This window comes from Vombatus ursinus, unplaced genomic scaffold (genome assembly GCF_900497805.2).
Source record: "Vombatus ursinus unplaced genomic scaffold, bare-nosed wombat genome assembly UNPS02015394.1, whole genome shotgun sequence".
NCBI lineage: Eukaryota > Metazoa > Chordata > Mammalia > Diprotodontia > Vombatidae > Vombatus > Vombatus ursinus.
In genome coordinates, this window is record NW_020955172.1 from 273495 (window position 1) to 294329 (window position 20835).

General features: G+C 44.1%; 1 protein-coding gene across 1 annotated transcript; it reads left to right on the forward strand.

Moving 5' to 3' along the window:
• Positions 1-10011: 10011 nt before the first annotated feature.
• On the forward strand, positions 10012-11163 carry AGTR2 (angiotensin II receptor type 2). Its single transcript, XM_027847231.1, has one exon. It carries the CDS (start codon positions 10012-10014, stop codon positions 11161-11163), a length of 1152 nt encoding a protein of 383 aa, XP_027703032.1.
• Positions 11164-20835: the final 9672 nt, after the last annotated feature.

The window sequence follows — 20835 nt, forward strand, 5'->3', positions numbered from 1 at the left end:
CCTGCCTCTCATATGCACTGGCTAGATGACTCTGGATAAGTTAGTTACCCTCTGATTGCCCCAGGCAGCTCTGTAAAGACTTCCAGTTGTAGAAGGAGAGCCGAGGGGCAGTCTGCCCTGGTAGAGACAACTCCTTATGCCAATAGAGTCACAGGTCCAGTAAAATATTGATAATAATGATCATTGCAGCTGGGCTGATGCACAGCAGGGACTTGAACGCTCTGCCTCCTGGCTTCCCTGGCCCCCTCAGGATTCAGCCCTAACTCCACTACTACAGAAGGTCCACCCTGGTCTCTCTCCCTGGCTCCTCCACTCCCCACTGCTCCTGCTTTACCTCTGAGATTCTCTCCCATCTACCCTGTCTATGTTCACATGTTGTCTCCCCCATGAGACTGTGAGCTCCCTGAGAGCAGGGACCACGTTTTTTCCTTTCTTTGCACCCCCAGCAGGTAGCACAGTGCATGACTTATAGGAGTACGTGACTTGACTTTGGAAGTTAGGTTCCAGGATCAGAAGGTGGTTGTTTCAGGTAGGGCTGATGACAGCAAGCTGGCATGGCCCTAATTTCCTGGTGGGTAACTTTTCTTACTTGCTTCTAAGTTGTCTGATGGTTTTGGGTGGGGTTAGTGGGGAGCCCTTGACAATTAGGTTACAGATCTCAGCAGATTCTAGGATTAGGTACTTGAGCCCCAAACTCCCTGGCTCAAAATTTGTGATATAGATGCTGCTGTCTGCTCCTGCATCCATTTCCTCTTACATCTGCTTGCTACTTCCCTTATTCTCCTGGGATTGTGGGGAGAGACGTATGAGCAGAAGCTTAGAAGCAGCTGCCTTGAGCCTGGGTCCATTTTTCTTAAGAGAAGGCATCATATGTTTATTACCAAATTACTGGTGAGGACGCCAGTGACCACTCCAAATATTGCTAAATTACATGTTTTCATTCATTCAATAAATCTACAAACACATCAAAAATATATTGACTGAGGAGTGGAAAGCATGTGCTTAAGTCCCAGGTCTGTAAAGAGTAACTCATTATCTATTCAGTGATTATCGAACAAGCCACACAAAAGTGCTATAAAATCTGAACTCTAAGTGTAAAATTCTTCATATTTACCAAGATAAACTAGAGACTGAAGGCTCTGAGCTTGAACCTGGAGGTTAAATTTTACTAAAGAAGAAGTCCATGTATACAAATATCTCAGTCTTCTTTGGGCAAGATAGGTCAAGAATAAGGCTGCTGCCAGGGGCAGCTAGGTGGTGCAACGGATAGAGCACTGGCCCTGGATTCAGGAGGACCTGAGTTCAAATCCGGCCTCAGACACATAACACTTACTAGCTGTGTGACCCTGGGCAAATCACTTAACCCCGATTGCCTTGCCCGAATAAAAGAACACGTTTAGAGCAATGAACATTGCCACAACATCAATCTTAACATATACTTGTGGTGTGATAAAATGGATGGTAATTATTCTAGAAGGTGTTCAAATAACAATGCATACAATGTTAATGAAACCCAGACTCATTACCTGCAGGCAGCTCTGGAATTCAGGCTAGGCGATCAATGGATGCTTTCAGAGCCCATAGTAAATAGGTAGAAAATGTAGAGAGATACTTTTGGAACAAACAGAGCTCATTCCACAAAGCAATAGGAAAGGCTGATATGCCACCAGATATGTCAGTTTATGAAACAGCTAAGGTTCAAGAAAAGAATCCATGAACACTCTGTGGGCAACATCCACATGAACTAACCAATAGCATATAGACAAAGAAGATGGTAGACGAATACTTCACCAAAGGGAATGAAAAGCTTTCAAAATAGAAAGCTAGCAAAAGAAATTTAGACCACGTGGGCCCTGGACACGGTCCATGCTGTCCCTCTTGTCCTCTCTACCAATAGAGTTGTCCTGAAGTTGAAAGGCAATAATTTTATCCACCTGTGTAACAGCCTGCTGAACATTAAATAGAAAAAGCTAGTGACTTGTGCCATTTCTACTTGAACCCCATCAGAAGAGATGAGAAGGAGGAGATGATAAGGACAAGAAGAATTCTGGCTTGATCCACTTCTTAGCCTCACTTCTACAGAAAGAAATGCTGACAGCGATAGTGCAAATGCACCCTGAGGTGCATCCCAATGGTCAAAATAAGGCACTGGGTAATAATGAAAAAAGTCATTTAAGACATAGCCATTCAGATGCTTAAAGGAGCTATCATGTGCCTTTTCTATAGGCTAAACATCCCCAGTTCCTTCACCTTAGGATCTAGACTCGAGTTCTGGCAAGCGACTTTTCTCAGTTTCTCGGTAGATTCAGTTAGACTTGCAGTCGACTCAGCATCCATGTGGGGGATGGGATAATCAAACTTATTGTCTGGTGTTGTGTATCCAGAGAAATGAACATTCGAAGTTCCCTACCAATTGAGTGCATTCTGTGCATACACAAGGGTTGCTATTTGGTGGGACCGGGTTCAACAAGAAGACCAAACAACTAGGTCCCCATGGGGCAAGGACAGGGCAGGAGCGAGCACTGGGCCCAGGGTCAGTCAGAACCGATTGATCTCACAACCACCAACACACAAATTCAGACTCAATCGCTCACTCTGCTCTCTGCTGGTTCCACACTGTTTGGCAACCATGACTGTGCACAGGTGATTATCTACAGGATGGCAAAACAGCTCAGAAAAAAGAAGGCAGGGTCGTTTAATTGACTCGAATCAGTGGAATTAGGGAACTGAGGTGTCAGTTGTACCCAGTCAGTCAGTCAGTCAGTCTAGTAGCCTTGCCGCTCTCCAATTGGCTTTCCTCTGTCACTCGGTGGCCATTGGAAAGCACTCGGGAGTGGGCTCTTTTTCCTTCTCTTGGTTCATGGGCTCCTTTTTGTTTTTGTATCCCCAGGCCCAGCACATTGCTTGGCACCTAGTAGCCATTTAATACATGCTTGTTAGGTTGGTGGATATCAAAGGCTGAACTATTACCAGGATAATATGGGGAGACTGTCCAGCCAAGGCAAGGGAGGCAGGTCATCAGATCATAGAAGGTTATCGAATCTTCTCAGTTAATTTTATTCTATTTCAAAAAGTCTTATTGATAACTTTTTTTTAAACATCATGGTCATTTATAGATCTGGAATTTGTCCCCTACCCTCTTCCAAATAAAATCCTTCCTTGAAACAAATAAAAATAGTTGAACAAAACCTCCTGATCTTGTGCCTGAACCTGATCAAGTATGTACCATTCTGCACTCATAGTCCCCCACCTCTGTGCTTACTTCATTCTTTTGTTTTCCGAGCCCATCATTGGCTTGTCCATTGTCTGAGTTGGACCTCCCTTTAATGATCTTTCATTTGAATCATGGAGCCGCTACATATGTTGTTGTCCTGGTTCTGCATCCTTACCTCTGCATCAGCTCTTAAAGGCTTCCCAGGTTCCTCTGAAGTCCTCAGAATCACCATTTCTTAGTTCATTACATTTAACTGTCACTGTTCAGTCAGTCCCCAAGAGACAGACGTTGACTTGGTTTCCAGTTCACAGTTTCCATAATAAGTGCTACTATAAATATCTTGGTGTTTTTTGGACTTCTGTTTGTCTTAGATCTCCTTGAGATTGACTGGGTTTGCTAGTCAGAGAAATGCCCTCACTTTACAGATGAGGAAACTGAGGCCCTGAGAGGTCAAGTGACTAGCCCAGGGTCACAAAGGTAGGATGTGGCAGAGCTGAGAAACTCTTTTAACTCCAAATTAAGGAGTTAAAAGTTCCAGTAAGCAATTGGTTTGGGTGGGGTGGTAATTTCAGAGAGGCATTCAGCTACTGAGGGGCAGTGGGAGCAGGGTGGCACATGGAAGAAGAGTTAGTTTTGAAAACTGATGCTAAGGAGACCAGAGGCTCACGTACATGCACGCATACATGCTGACTGCCAATTGCCAGCCCAATTCTCGTCCACTGTCAGGCCTCCACAGCATTTACTCAGACGGCCGCCCCTAGGGCACGCCACCAGAGACTCTTGCCGGTAATTTTGTTGCCATAGTTTAGTTTAAATAGTTTAGACTATTGCAATAATTGATTCCTCTGCATTTAGTCTCTTTCTTCTCTGATATATTTTCCACACAACTGCCAAGCTGTTGTTCCTAAACAGCAGGCCCAACCACGTCCTGCCCTTGCTCCGAAGCCTTCAGGGTCTCCCTATCACCTCTAAGTCAAAATACAAACTTCTTTTTGCCATTTGCCAGCCTTTATTCTTCAACTCCGACCTGTCTTTTCAGCCTGACTTCATATTGTTCTCCCTCTAGTAGCCCATGGTCCAGCCAAACTGGCCGTCTTGCTCTTCCTTGCACGTGACATTTCACCTCCCATCTTGTTGCTTTTACTCTCACTGTACCCCCCTCCCCCGCCTGGCATGCTCTCCTCAAACCCCTAGCTCCCTTCACAATTCAGCTCAGTGCCACCTCCCAGAACCACCTGCTTCACTGCTTGATGCCTCCTTGCCCCTCTTGCCCCAATTCATTTGCATTTATTTTGTACATATTTTAAATTTACTTATCTGTGTATATGCGGACTCCCTCGGTAGAATATAAACTTCTTGAGGGCATAGACTGTTCTGTCTTTGCCTTCATATCCACAGTGTCTGGCATGCAGTAGGCACTTCCTAAATGCTTATTAAATGCACAGTCGTTGAAACCCATAGCCCTTCCACAAGACAAAGCGTCTCTCAAATGAGCTCTTCCCTCCCTCCCCCCGGATTACATGCTGCCCCCTGCCTCATTTTCTCTTCTAGTCGGTCCTTGATACTCATTTTAACCTTGTTTCGCCTGGACACAACTTTATGTGGCAGTGGGGTGGGCTCCACCTGGTGCAGGGCACACTATAGTCTAGATCTTGCCCTGGACCTCTACCTTTCCTCTTCCCCCCCAGAGAATGGCCTGGGCCTCAAACTTCATTAGGGAGGCCCTGGTCAAGCAGCATTTTTGCTGGAAAATCAACGTGAATGCCAAACCATCTATGTGACTTAGCTCCGAAGTGTAACTAGGAAATCTGGCACTCGAGCCAAGCACTACAAACCCCCTGAGCTGGGCCCTAACCTGCAGTAGAGGGAGGCGGCCCATGGAGGTGCAGCCCCTGAGACACTGGCGGCTGCCAGGGAGGCGATGGTGCTGAGGACCGAAGGTGGGCCTGGCCCGGAGCGCCTGCCAGGGAGCTCAGCCCTGTTAGTCATAGTGTAGCTTCCCGCTTTAAATAAGCTTTCCTGTTAACTAGATACTAAGGTCTGTTCTGCTGCTGGACTTGAAATAATTTCATCACCTTCTAAATTTGTCACCTCGAGCAAAGCCTCGGTGACTCTTTAGTTATGGCTCCGACTGAATTCCTCTAACCCAGCTGTGCTTTTTCTGGAAGGCAGCACACACTGGGAATGCTAAATCCAATGGCTTAGACTTTGCAAAGTCTGTCTTTTACTTAAAAAAAAAAAGCATATATTTTTCCACAAGTGGGAGAGGCATTTACTCTACATACCATTCTATTTATGTTGTTGACTTAACTGTCAACGGCTTTGCCCAACATAGGCATCGACTGGATTTTTGGCTTCAGCTGTCCCTGTCTGTCTGTCTCTCTAGAATATACGTTATATATTTATATATGTACATACACACACACCCATGTGTGTCTATTACGGACACCTATGTACACACATTACACATATGTATATATAAACACACACACATATATGCTTTGCTTGGTAACTCCCTATAGTTGCGAAATGTTTTTCAGACTTGTGAAATTTTCCTTCTGAAAATAATGAAGAAAGACAGTCAATGTTCTTTTCATCTTCTGGGAAGCGGATGGTTCTTTAAACTCCATTTACGTCAGCACTCACCATTCTGGAAGAACTGCACACAGAGTCCCTGGGCTCCTCTGGGCTGGTAAAAGCCACGTATCCCCGAGGCAACGAGTTGCAGACTGTCCCTAGAGTTTCTTCTCCCACCTCCTCGGGGCTTCTCTATAAGGGGCTTGAGAGAGGGTAATAAATGGGGCCGGGAAAGAGTCTGACCAACTCTAGAGTCGATCGCTCCAGAGAGGGCTGAGGTCACTAGGGGTGCTTGTGTTTGCAGGTAGCATGTGGGACTTGGTGTCAGGGAGACCTGCATTCAAATGCTGCCTCAGACCTTTACTACCTGTGAGACTTTAAGTAAGTCACTCAACTCTCTTTTTCTCTCAGTTTCCTCATCTATAAAATCAGAATAACAACATCACCTTTCCTAAGGTTGTTGTGAGGGTCCAATGAGATAAATTTATGTGCTGCTAGCTTCTCTGAGTTGATGCCCCATCCTATGGTGCGCAATCACATATTCCCCTTCCACACATTTTGAGAGAAACTGAGAAAAATGTTTTTCCTGCTTAAGAGGCTCCTCCCCACCCCAACCCCCAACACACAGAGACACAAGTATTTTTATTTTTGCCCCTTGTAAGGAGCAAATTCCCTGTGAATACAGAAGCTTTTCCAAATACCCTGAGCTTTGTTCTTTCCATCCCAGACAGAGTTAAATTAAGAGTAGCCAGATGTTTGCCATTGGCTGGGGTAAAGGGAGGGGAGAGCTAGTTAGTGCAATCCCTCCCTCCACCAGCTGCATCTTCCAAAGGCCTCTCCCCAGTCAGTATTCAAAGCTAGTGCCCTCCAAAGGGACTAGTAGGAAAGTTCCACAGCTTCTTTCCCTCCTTTTCCCAAATAAATGCATTTTTGTATCACAACTGCTTCCAAAGGACTTGCGCCTCCCCCCCCCACTCTCCCTTATAGCAAATAAATACAGTTAAGCAAAATGAATCAATACATTTGCCATGAGGCTGAAGGGGGGGGGCTTCCCTTTCTCCCCCAGAAGTTATGAGCTTTCCCTCTTTCTTAATTCTTGAACTTGAAACTTGAGAGGAAATACAGTGTGTGAATACCACCTTTCCATCACTTGCAAATCATCTCCCCTTCCCTCATTTGCCTCCCTTCTCCACCTAGTACACTTCAAACCTTCCTAAAGAAATTCTTTAGCTTTAAGCAGGGTGGACTTGCCGAGGTACAGGAGAAATATCATAACACCGAAATTACAATGAATTTGCTACTGATTCCTTTGGAATTCTGGGCAAATCACTTTAGCAAATCAGAGACAATGGAGTTCAACTAGATCCCAACTGCCTCATTTTGCCAACGAGGAGGTAAAATGTCCAAGGTCAGGGAGGTAAGAAATGGCAGTGATGGGCTTTGAATCCTGGTCCTGGGACTCCCCCTACCCCTTTGCAATGTAACATGTTGACTCCTGTGTTTTGTCTTTGTATCCCCAGTGCCTAGCATGATGGCTGTTTACTCAATAGAAGAGTAAGATATTAATTTGAGCATACTCATAGGTTGTACTTTAGATATTATCTTTTTAATGTTTCTCAAATGATGGAGCCAATCCTAATGTCCAATCATATCAGATATGAGTGAGAATTTCAAGGATGCAAATTGCCAAGGGCGTTGGTAGCCCAGAACCATGGGCCGTTTGCATAACTCCCCCTCCCCGGCCCAACTCATTTTAGAGTATAAACATCAGGGAAAAGGGAGGAGGCAACTATGGAAGTAAATAGGATATTCCTTCCTTAAATTGAGCTATCGACTTCAAGATTATTTGTGGACTTGTGGAAACTGTGCTTTGTTTGGGGGTGGGGGTGTGTAGATTGATTTGGATGAGCTCTCATGATTCAGGGCAGGCAGAATTTCAGATGGATGTTTTACTGCCAAAAAAAAAAAAAATTTCTGGAAAGCTGGCACGTGTTCAGAAGTCAGCCAGCAAATTATGTCGGTTCAAGACTCCCAGTGGACAAACCGAACATATTAAGAAGGAAACCAGAGATCTGCAGCTCTTATGTTCTGAAGTCCAGAGGAAGGGCTAAGCAGTGTCGTGGAATATTTTTTCAGCCTACATTTTTTAGGTAAGTCTGAGATATTTATATGTAATTAACTTTGGGAAATATAAAGTGAACTATATGATAATATTTCAGGGTAAGCACTGACTTTTTATCCAGATTAATACAGTATCCCACAAATATCTGAAAGATCGACTTGGTGTTCTGCAGCTGTAAAGAGTGGAGAATTAGAGAAGCTGATTGATGATAATTAAACTACATTTTCAACTCAAGCCGCTGGCCGACCTTTAAGTGGTACTTTTTTTAGTTGTTTTCAGATGCCTTGGTTAGGTCGGGGCAGTGAGAGGACTGTCCCCCAAATTACTTTCTTTGTTTCTTAGACACATCTTGGCTGACAGCTGACAGTATTTTTAGCTCGCAAACTATGTTCTAGGTGCTTTTTATACTTCTCATAGGCATACTTGGGACTCATTTACCTTTAGCTTTTTCATGATTTGAAGATAACAGCAGCATATTCAACAGATAGCGATTTATTTCCATCATGAAAATGTGTGGCTTGGGTATTAGTACTTTTCAAAGATGGCTCAATTAACCTGAAATTGTCAGAATGGGAGATGCTGCATCATGTTTTTTTTCATTGTCAAGGAGAGCTGTTTCTACCTGATCCCAACACAACAGCTCTGCCTGTTTTCTTGTTCTACCCCCCACAGAAGACCAACTAAAATGCTAGAATTTAACATGAAGACCTTTCAAGGTTTGGAAACTATTTGCCTACAGGAACTTGTAATGGGGGACTTTTCTCATGTTAAAGCAGGCAGCTCTGTGGTATCCAGAGGCTATCTGGAGAGGCAGAAGTGTGGCCCAGGTTCTTTGAAACATGGACTTTACTTCTTTCTGAGCTTTCTTTCTGTTTCTGTTTTGTACAATTTCCTCCACAGCTAATCTTCTTAAATAGCTCCTTTTCGTTAAGCCTGTGGAAAATATGAAGGGCGGTGGTGGGGGGTAGGTGGGAATGGGGGTGATGGTGAATAGGGCAGAGGAATGAAAAGAAAAGGATAGAGAAGAAAATGCTTTCTCCTTGGTATTTTCTTTTAGAACTTTCAAGTTATGAATTTCACTTTTGCCACGTTTGAGAAAATATTGCCTTCTGTCCCTTGAGAAACGGAATCCATAGCATTATAGACAGGGCTGGAAGGGACCTGAGATGAGGAAAGTGAGCAAGCTGTCCAAGGTCCCCCAGGCAGTCAGTGGCAGAGCTGAGATGTGATCCCATTCTTTTTCTTTTTAAAAAAAAGTTTACCGATGTTGTTGGTCAGTTGTGTCCGATCCCCATTTGGGATCATCTCAGCAAAGATAATTGAGTGGATTGCCATTTCCTTTTCCAGCTCATTTGACAGATGAGGAAACTGAGGCCAACAGGGTGCAGTGACTTTGCCCAGGGTCACACAGCTAGGAAGTGTCTGAGGTCAGATTTGAACTCGGGAGGAAGGGTCTTCCTAACTCCAGGCTCCAGACTCTATCCACTGTGCCAGCCAGCTGCCCCATTTATTGATGCCTTTTGTTTATTACATGGTTGACATTTTCTCATCATTGGACACTTCATAGGCTAATAGGATCATAGCATTATAGGCTTAGAGATGGAATGGACCCTAGAGGTTTACCCATTTAACTTCCTCATTTGACAGATGAGGAAACTGATGTGCAGAGAGGTAAAGTGATTAGCAGGATCATGCAGGTGGTGTGTGGCACAGTTGGAATTCAAGACCTATTCAAGTCTGACTCTAAAGCCAGGGCTTGAACCCACTTTGTTTTCCAGTTTTCTGCTACTACAGAAATATTTGGGTAAATATGGACCTTTTCATCACCACCTCTCTGGGGGCAGAGGTATTTTCCAGGTATAGACGTGGCATTGGGACTGTTAGGTCAAAGGGTATGAGTAGTTTAATCGCTTTTCTCATTCAATTCCTAATTGTTTACCGGAATAATCCATTTTCGCCCACAAGGCAGAATTAAGGCTTATTACATTTAATTACTTATCCTTTTGGTAAGCAGTAAAGTGAAACTTTAAATTAAAAATATGCTCTAAGATTTGAATATCCTAAATGCTTTTGTTTTGTCACTTTCAGGAAAAGGAGTATGACCAGTGACTTGAGTTCACAAAGATTTCAGGCTGATATTTCACTGACCCCATTTGATATAAAGAACAGCTTTTCATCTTCCATCAAAAGCGAAAATATGGTTAACGATCCGTACATAGGACCCATAAACACATCTAACAATAATGCATCGACAGCTAAGTGCGCGCTGAAGCTCGCGGGGTATCACTTAGCCTTCATTCCCGCTCTCTACTATATTATCTTTGTCCTTGGTTTAATTGGCAACAGTGTGGTGGTTTCCCTCTTCTGTTGCCACCGGGGCCCCAAAAAAGTTGCTAGCATTTACATCTTCAACCTTGCCATGGCAGACCTGCTGTTTCTAGCCACTCTGCCACTCTGGGCCACTTATTATTCTTATGGCTACAACTGGTTCTTTGGTTCAGTGATGTGCAAAATCTCCAGTGCCCTCCTGTGTCTGAACATGTATGCTAGCGTTTTTTTTATCACCTGCATGAGTATAGACAGGTACCAAGCTGTCGTCTACCCCTTCCAGTCTCAGAGAAGAACACCGTGGCAGATGTCATTTATTGTGCCCCTTGTGTGGGGACTGGCCTGTGTGTCCTCGCTGCCAACATTTTATTTCCGAGACATCAAGCCCATTGACCACTTGGGAGTGAATGCATGTATCATGGCCTTCCCTCCTGAGAAGTATTCACAGTGGTCGGCAGGGATGGCCTTCATGAAGAATGCCCTCGGTTTTGTGATCCCGTTGGTGTTCATAGCCACATGCTATGCTGGCATCCGAAAGCACTTAATGAAGGCCAGTGGGTTCGGGAAGAACCAGCTCATGAGAGACAGGGTACTGAAGATGGCAGCTGCAGTTGTCCTGGCTTTTGTTATCTGCTGGCTCCCCTTCCACGTTTTAACTTTCTTGGATACACTGGCATGGCTGCATGTCATCACTAACTGTGATGTGATCTCAGCCATTGACACTGCCATGCCTTTTGGCATCTGCATGGGCTTTGCGAACAGCTGCATCAATCCCTTTCTCTACTGTTTTGTTGGAAACCAGTTCCAAGAGAGATGCCGGCGCCTGTTTAAGCTGAGAGTTTCTCAGCTCCGCAAGAATAGAGACAGTATGTCTTCCAGGAAAGGGAATTCTCTTAAGGAAGTGGAGACCCTAATGGAATGAAGAGGTCCACGGTTCAAACAGAACAACTTGGGCTTCCGTGGATGAGAATTAACGGCTTGGGAAAAGAAGAATCTTTCTAATCAAAATTGACTTTCTGACTCTTCAAGAACTAGAAAATAAAGGAAATACCCCTTCATCCAAGGAATTTCAGTTTGTTTCTCCCACTTCTCCTGGGGTGAGGCCTTCCCTGATGAGACAGACCCATAACCTAGAAGATATTTGGAAGTTTTCTCAAATGGCAAACAGGCAGAGTGGAGCAGTCTACTACGAAGCCCAGCTCTTCCTCTTTCCTGCTTCCATAGGAAGTACCACAACATTTTACCCCATAGACTGGAATCATCTGCTGTTATGCTTGTTGATGCTTCCTCATCATGTGGAGAAGACCCACCCGGAGTTCTTGAAGGTTCTACCAGTGGAGATCACCGGCAGGCCCAATTAAACTGGAAAAGCTTTAAGCACAGTCTTGGCTAGGAACTGTGTGCCTATTTTCCAAGGGCAACTTGTAATCATTCAACAAGTATTTATTGAGTACCTACTATTTACAAGGTACTCAATAAATATTTCTTTAAGAATACTCTATCAGCAGAGATTTGGCCACCTGCTGATAACTTTTTTCTTACCATAGCAATTCACAAAGGCCATCTAATTAAGTCTGCGGGGATGGGGGGGGTGGGGGGCGTAGGGGAGGAGGGTGGGGGGGTGGAGGGGTGGAGGGTGGGGGGGTGGGGGTGGGGATGGGGTGGGATTTGTGTTAGGGGAGGTAATACCCACACTGACAAAATCACAGATCTTTGAAGTAAGCATTTACATTTTGTATTTCTCCATTTAAAGTAAGCTCCTATTGAAATGCATACCAAACCCCTGGTCTTGTCTTCTGCCTGGGGAAATTCCAGAGCTAGGCATTAGTTGCTAGGAAATCAATCACTTCAATACAAGGTCACATATAAAGCCCATATTCATGAGGCAGACATATGAGACAGATATGTATGATTAGAAAAGGAAGTGGGCTAGTCATGTAGCAAGAACAAAGGGCAGCTCAAATGCTCTGCTGGTACCCAATAGGTATTAAAAGCCCCAGAAGTCATTGAGGGGGTGGAGGGAGGAGCTTACTGTAGCCTGTCATCTCAAAACTTGCTATTTTAATGAATTATTTTCGCTAACTCAGTGTTAAGCGCTGTTGTTTCTTTGCTGAAAGAATGTGAGTACTGTAGTGCCCTCTGATTTGGCACCAAAAGGATAAAGCTCCAGTCACCCCACCCTATTGACATCTCTGTTCTTTAGAGGATTTATAGGAGGATGTGCAGAAGAATCACAAAGAATGAGGAGAGATGGATGAGGGGTGAGCTGCACCATCGGAAACAGCGCCTGCCTCACCGGAAACATGAGCCATTCAAGTACTGAAGTATGTGAATAAACCCATGCCAATTTCCAGTGTTCACTCCATCTTACAAGGGTCTCTCCCAATTGGCAGTGGTGGCTTAGGGCTCTCATAGCCTTCGATAATCTATGCCAATATTGTTCTATATCAATGCATTTGTTTTCTTCAGCTCATCCTCTTGTATTGGTGTGGATGAGATATATAGATTTATAATTGATTTAAGCTTCTCATACTTTTTGAAATTGTTTTGATGGTATGTTCTTTATTCTTTTTATTTGAAACATTTACAAATTATATCTTTTGTTGTCATATCGACTTCATTTCCAAATACGTATCTTTTTTTTTTCCCTGTCCAAGAAATCTCTCCTTGTAATAAAGGAGAGATGAAAGAGGGGAAGAAACAGATCAGTCAAGGCACCAGCCGAGTCTGACAGTATATGCAATGATCCCCACCCGTAGTCCCCTACCTCTACAAAGAAGGGAAGGTGCTATATTTTCTCATTTCTATGAGGCCAAGCTCGGTCATCATAATTACACAGTGTTCTATTTTTTGTTGTTGTAGTTCTGTAGCTGTTGGAGTCATGTATATTATTTTCCTGGTTCTGTTGACTTTATTCTGCATCAGTATTTGCATGCTTTTCTGAATTTTTTATATTCATTGTTTCTAATAGTATAATATAATATAGTCCATTATATTCATGTACCACGATTCCTTGATCATTCCTCAATTGATGAGCACCTTTTGTGTCCAATTCTTTTCTACCACCAAAAAGGGCTACAATGAATGTTTTGGTTTATATGAAACTTTTTTATATTTGACCTTGGGGGTATATGCCTCTCAGGAGCATCTCTGATTGGAAGGGTATGGCCTTAGCCACCTTTTTTTTCTTGGTTTTACCTTAATTCCAAATTGCTTCCCAGAATGCTTTGATGCATTCACAGCTCTACCAACAGCACCTCAGTTTGTCCTATCTTTCCACAACCCTTCCAACATTGACTATTGCCATTTCTTTCCATCCTTGACAATTTGCTGGGGGTGAAGTGAAACCTCAGATTTTAAAAATTCATATTTCTCTTATTATTGGTGATTTGGTCAACTTACATTTTTGAAGTAGAGAGAATGCTCTGAGATGGTCTCCTCTCCCACAGCTCTTAAGCAGCATGTCAACACTCAGCAGGTCAACTCTTCTTATACACAACCATAAGAAGAGGAAGAGACACATGTACGTGTGTAAAGAGAATATATTTGACATTGTACCAAAGCATATGTGAAAAGTGACATTGCTTCTGTCATTATGGAGATATTCAGAACATTAACATCCATTTGCCCTTCTCTAGTAAGCACGGTTACTTTATAAAGGCTCTTCTTTTGGGGGTGATGGGATTATTACTTGTGATAACAGTAGAAAGTAGAATGTATAATGTAACCAATAAAAACGATTGGCGTGCGTATTGTACAAGGTACTCAATAAATATTTCTTTAAAGATACTCTATATCAACTGGGATTTTCATAAGATCCCTTTTCCTGTGATTATTTGAAAGCAAGAAATAAAATAAAGGCCCTTTTTGGGTTATAAGCCACCAGTCTCCTGATTTTGTGAACAACTGTGCTTGCCCTGCTCTCCGAGAAGAGGACCTGAGGGTTAATCGTTGGCTATTTTCAAAAAGGCCTCTGTGAATACTTTAACTTCTTAAAACTATGAACAGGTACAGTAAGACAACAGTAAAACTGGGGTTATGTTGCAATTTTAATGGGGTGCCTGAGGGACACAGCGCATGGATAAGATCTCATAAGATGGTAACCTTGAATGCCATAGTAATGCCAAGTGGCTTTGAACACATAAGGCTTTCTGTGCCCTGACCTGGCCCCAGGCATCAGTCCAGAGACCGTGGAGCAAACTCAGGAGACTCACTCTGAACCTGTCATTGCTCGGGAGGACATTTAGGTGGGTGGCTGGCTGATCCCTGCCTAGGATTCCAATCTTCTTGATGGATGGGACCAGAGATGCAAAGCTTAACTGGGACCTTCTCAAGCAGATTACACCCAGGGACAAAGCCAGTGACTACCTTAGCTTGGTGTTCTTAACTGGGTACTGAGATGGAAGAAGATGTCCTGGGGCAGTTTCAGGTTAGATTGTCTTCCCTGGGGTCTGTCTCTCCATTCCAACTTTGCCTGGGGACTCTCACCCAAGACTTGGAGTGGGATAGCTTACCAGGGGAGGGGAATCTGCGGCCTCGAGGCCATATGCGGCCCTCTAGGTCCTCAAGTGCGGCCCTTTGACTGAATCCAAACTTCACAGACCAAATTGGATTCAGTCATAGGGCCGCACTTGAGGACCTAGAGGGCCGCATGTAGCCTCGAGACCGCAGGTTCCCCACCCCTGGCTTACTCTATCATATACACCATTGACTTCAAGGAGAGAAAAATGGCCCAGCACTTCTGATCACAGCTTTTGCTGAAATAAAAGGATGGTGGAATAACATTCCACTCAACCAGAGCTCAGATTTTTTTTTATGACCTTAACCATCTAGAATTTAGCTAAGAAACTGGGAGTGTTAAAAGGCCTCTGAGGAGCTGAAATTGTTGTTATAACATCTACAGCCTAAAGTCTGTGTACTTTATGCAAAGTACATTTCGGTCTTCAGTCAGAGACCATTTACTCTTATTCAACACACAGTTTTAACAAGTCACTTATCTTGTTTCCAGCCCACTGCAGGTTAGAAGCAGGAAATTGGAGGGAGAGCCAAAAAAGGATCACAGGAAGTTACTAAAAGCAGCAAGAGGTGACAAATAACAGCATAATAGCAAGGGAGACATGAGGAAAATCTACAAAAAGCAGACAGAGAAACTCCGAAAGGACAGCATGGAGAAGGGAGCCTAAGCTGGTCATAATACTAGCCTGCTTTAAATAACAATGCAATTTCTACGGAGAGATTCAAAATAGTACACATCCTCATCTCATTTATTCACTCCTTCCATACTCAAACTTTCACGTGAACTTTTTTTCTACAGAAATGCACCACACACCTCCTTGCCTTCTTAAAGAGACTGCACTCTGACGTCCTCAGAGGCTGCTGCTATATAGGGCTGTTTGCTTGTTCTCTGTGTCCCCAGCAAATAGCACAGGGCCTGGCACGTGGTAAGTGCAGGGGATGTTTGCCTGGATATTAAAAGATCAGAGGGTCAAAGATGGAAAGGGACCTTATTGGTAATCTAATCCAATCCCTTCACTTCCCAAAGGAGGAAACTGAGGCCCAGAAGGACAAGCCACAACAGTTGTAAAGGCCAGAGCAGGGACTCAGAGCTCCTGCGGTTACACTCTACCCCTGTACGGGACAGTTCATCCGTGGTCTCATGGGCTTTGAGCCTCACTTCAACCATATATACATAATAGTATGAGCCCTATTTTACTGCTGTGGAATCTGAAGTCTGTGGGAGAGTAAAGGGCTTGCCCAAGGCCACAGGGTTAGTAAATGTCCAGCTGGGATTCAAATCCAATTTCAGTTTTTTTGCTGTTATTAGAGGTACCAGGAAGGAAGGAAGAAGAGAAAAGGTGGAGGTAAATAGCTCACATCCAAAATTTGGGGTTTGGACTCTGCCTGCAGGAAACATAGGAAGCAAGCTTTGAGTAAGCAGGTCCTGGGTTTGGGGTACACACAAAGGTGGTGAAGGTATAATGGAAAGTCAGAGGGGTGAGATCCCCAGAGGACACGAAGCCAGGTGGAAGAGGCTGGTAGCTGGATGTTCAGGCTGCAGGGACCTAGTGAGAGACAGGGGGCTGGAGGCCCAGGTCTGGAGGAGCTGGGCAAAGTCCTGAGAAGCCCAGCCACAGGAGCTGGGGGGGAGGCAGTCCTCTAAGCCAAAACCTGAGCACGTGCGAGAGCAAGCATCAGAACCCAGACATCAATTCAATCCAGTTGAAGTGCTTACCATGGCCCAGGCACCATGCTAGGGCCTGGAAATCCAAAATACCAATGAAATGGTCCCTGCCCTCAAGGACCTTACGTTTTACTGAGGGAAACATGTATATAGATGACTAATGACAAACTTATGCAGAATGAATGCAAGGTAGTTAGGGAAGCGGTAGAGGGTGGAGAGAATGGTAACAATGAGGGGGACATGGATGATGAGGAAAGGCCTTGGGTTAAATGTGGCCACTGAGCTGAAGCCCCAAAGTAAGCTAGGAATTCCAGGACGAATAGCAGTATAGGCATGTATAGGGGGACAGCTTGTACAAAGGATGGGGGCAAGAGATACCTAGAGTGTGGGTCCTGCCTGGGCTGGGAGGGGTAGCATGGTCAGTGTCAGACCCCAGACCCTGAGAGACTGGCTAACAGGGAGAGAAGGGACCTGGAGGCAAGACAGACTGGGTGCTCAGCCAAAGTTCACTGAAGCATGGACTCCTTCTATACTTTTAAATTAAAAGCGAGGCAGATTATAACCCCCAAAGGAAGGTCAATAGGCAAGGGGGTGTTCTGGGACAGGGCAGTGTGGAATTTGCCACCTTTAGCAGTGGAAAGTGAGTTCACCAGAAGAATGTAAGATACAAGACTTCAATTTATTGTCTGTCTGTCTCAAGTTGGAATACACACACACACACACACACACGCACACACACTCACACACAGACTGAGAATAATAACCATTGGCCATTTCTGTGTCACTTTTAAGTTTATTATCCTTTCTTTCCACTGTCCCCATAAGATGCCACTGGAGCTTCACAACCACAACCCTGGGAGGTAGGTACTACCAATACTGTTATCCTCAGTTAACAGGTGAGGAAACTGAGCACCCTAGGACAAAGCCTGAGTTACTCCTTCCTAGTTATAATTCTGGGTAAATGTTTAAATCACTGTGCCTCTCACCCAACCCACGGTAAAAGAGAGAAAATACAGGAAGTATTTCAGCCCTGAAAGGAGAGGACATCTTTCAGTCCAACTCCCTCATTTTAAAACTGGAGAAAACTACTGAAAAACACAACAATTAAAAAGAAATAAGAACAAAAATCTCTGATTTGGGGAATGAAATATGTACTGGATAGTGGGGTCTTCAGCTTCATCTCCCTGGGCCTCAGTTTCTCCCTTTGTAAAATGAGAAGCTTGGGCTTAATGAGCTCTCCAGTCTCTGATTCCATCTCTGTTTATGGGTTTCTGAGGTTCTTGCCATGTCTATAGTTTGCCACAAGATGGCAGCTAAACAGTTATTCATGTGGCCATGCCAACGTCAGCCAGGTTCCATTGGGCAGAAGTGCTTTCCACGTATTTATTTATTTTTTTTTATTAAAAGCACAGACTGAATTTCAGATTTTTCCTCCAACTAGACACAAACTCATACAAGCTGGCCATCAAATATTTGGACTGCCAAGAATAGTATAAATTTATGGCTCTCTAAAATCCTTCCAAGGATGCTATTGAGTTATAGTATAATACTATGCAAATTCCTGGAGCAAAGCTAATGGCCAAATAAAGAGAAGCAAAGTGGGATTATGGAGAGTTCTGGATTTAGGGTCAGGAGAGCTGAATTTAATTCCTACTTACGAGCTGGGTAACCCTGGACAAGTCACTGATCCTCCCCCAGCTTCAGTTTCCTCATCTGTACAATGGGATGTATAATCCTTGCACTACCAACCTCACAGTGCTAGAAGGAGGGAAGTCCTTTGTAGATTTTTAAAGTGTTGGACAGCTACCATCTCCCATCCTGAGGAAATGCCAAAACACAGGCTCCCTTCCTGGCCACTCCAAAGTCTGTGCGAAATAGATGCTGAAGCGATGGTGTACATATGCCTTCCCACTCAGTCATTTCCCAGTGTACAATTGGTACAGTCAGAATTCCCAACCAGGACAGAACCATCTTCCAATGTAAATGAATCAAGCCTTTTGCAAACTGTTAAAGAATGTTGAGCAAGAGCCCTTTGCAAGGAGGAGGGATGTAAGGCTGTGCCTGTCCACCGTCACTACACTAGGCCCAAGTGGTCACTCCAGTAATGTTCCTCCTCACTTTGAATCCTTTCAAAAACTTCCATCTTCTCCATCTGCAAGATTTCTCTTTATCTTCCCCCATTGACTCAGGCACTCCTTTTTACCTCCTTTTTCAGAGAAGGAGCTGACTTTCCTACTGCCTTAGGCTAAGGCCTCACATGGAGTCTCACCCTCATCCTTTCTTTTTATCTTCATACAAGATGCCATCTTTCATCTTCTGCCTTGCCCTCTTGGCTAGCCTCTTCCCCTTCTCTAAAAATATGCACACAGTGGATCATGGAATCAGGGAGATGATTGAACAGTTGCTTTCTAAAAACATCTCCCACCTGCAGACTTCAAAAGGAAGCTATTATGTGCCAAATAAAAGGCAATTCCTCAAGACCAAACTCCTGCACTGGAGAACTGGACCTCTTAGAGGTTTGGTTCTGTGTGCCTATACCTCATCGATTTCTCACGCCCAGGACAATGAGCAGTCTTGTAGGTTTGTGATGCAGGGTACAGCTGGAGGGCCCACCTTTCCCCGTGGCAGTGTCTGCTGCTTTTTGCGGAGTTGGGGGCTTCAGAAACTGATTCTGCCTAGGAAGGGGAGATTGTGCACCATGAATAACTTGCCGAGTCACAGGTTAGAAGAGAGCAGAGTATCAGGCCAGAAGGAAAGGTGACTAGTGATAAGAAACTCATCTGGGGTCAATCTTCTGCTGCCAAAGGTTGAGGACAGAGACCTGGGCCTAGATGACCCCCATATTCCCTATGTGATGACACTGAGGCCTCCCAGAAGTCTAGCCCCAGAGGGCTTGAAAGCAGAGCAAGAGAAAGAAGAAGATTCCTCTGACAAGTGAGAAGGAATACAAAAGAAAAGCTGAAAAAATGAAAGATGAACCCAGTAGAGACTTCACTTCCACAAAGTAGCAGCATCAGGATTTCTTGAAGAGAGAAAGGACATCAAGGCCCTGGAATACCAGAGATGGGAGCTCTCTACACATGTGCCTCCCTACTATCGTATTCCCAAACTTGGGCCCACTCTTCTCAAGGATGCTGGGTGTATTTGTGGGAGAGCTTGGGGAATGCTTTATAGCTACTGTTCTTAATATAGGGGAAGCTAAGCGTAATATGTGGCACAGTGGAAAGAGGACCAAGCCTGGAGTCAGGAAGACTCACCTTTCTGAGCTCAAATTTGGCGTCAGACTCTTACTTAGCTGTGTGACCCCGGGCATTTCACTTCACCCTGTTTGCCTCAGTTTCCTCATCTGTAAAATGAGCTGGAGAAGGAAATGGCAAACCTCTCCAGTGTTTTTGCTAAGAAAACCCCAATGGGGGCCACAAAGAGTTAAACATGACTAAAAACAACTGAACAACAATTCTTTTTTTAATATTTTATTTTTATTTTTCCCTAGTTACATGTAAAAATAATTTTTCATATTCGTTTTTAAAACTTTTAGTTTCAAATTCTCTTTCTTCCTCCCTCCTCATCCCCCCCTCATTGAGAAGGCAAGCAATTCGATATAGGCCGTACATGTGCAGTCATGCAAAACACATCCATAATACTCATGTTGTGAAAGAAAACATAGACAAAAAAAAACTCAAGAAAAATAAAATAAAGTGAAAAAAAAGCATGTTTCAATCTGTATTCAGACACCATCGGTTCTTTCTCTGGGGATGGCTAGCATTTTTCATCATAAGTCCTTCAGAGTTGTCTTGGATCATTGTACTGCTGAGAAGAACAATTCTTACTATGTAAAAGCTTTTCCTTTGAGGGAAAAGGAAAGGGGGACATTTATTACGCAATTTACAAGTAGTATCTAACCGGAGGAAATAACAACCTGGGAGGTAGGTGCTATTATTATCTCCATTTGACATTTGAGGGAAGTGAGGCAGACAAAGGTTAAGTGACTTTCCCAGGATCACAGGCTGGTAGGTATCTGATACCGCATTTGAACTCATGTCTTCCTGACTCCAGGCCCAGTACTCTACTGTGCCACATAGCTGCCTGAGTTAATTGTGTCCCCTGAATGACTTGGTAGGAAGATCACCAGTGGGGGCTTATGAGTTAGAGTTCTAGGAGTATAGACTCACAGGACCTTGTGAGAGAAACCACCCCCTGGGGACCCAACCTGTAAAACTGTGGGTACCAAGTTAGAGAAGTAGGCTATATAAATAATTGGAAGTAAAGGTAGAAGAACTGAACTGTTGTTCCATGGTAGAATCTTTTGGTGGTCAAGGAAGCTCCAGGTGCAGCCAGGCCCCAGAGTGGTAGTGGTATGGGGGTGTTGGGATATATATCCAGTGGTAAGATGGTATAGCCCTAGGAATGAAG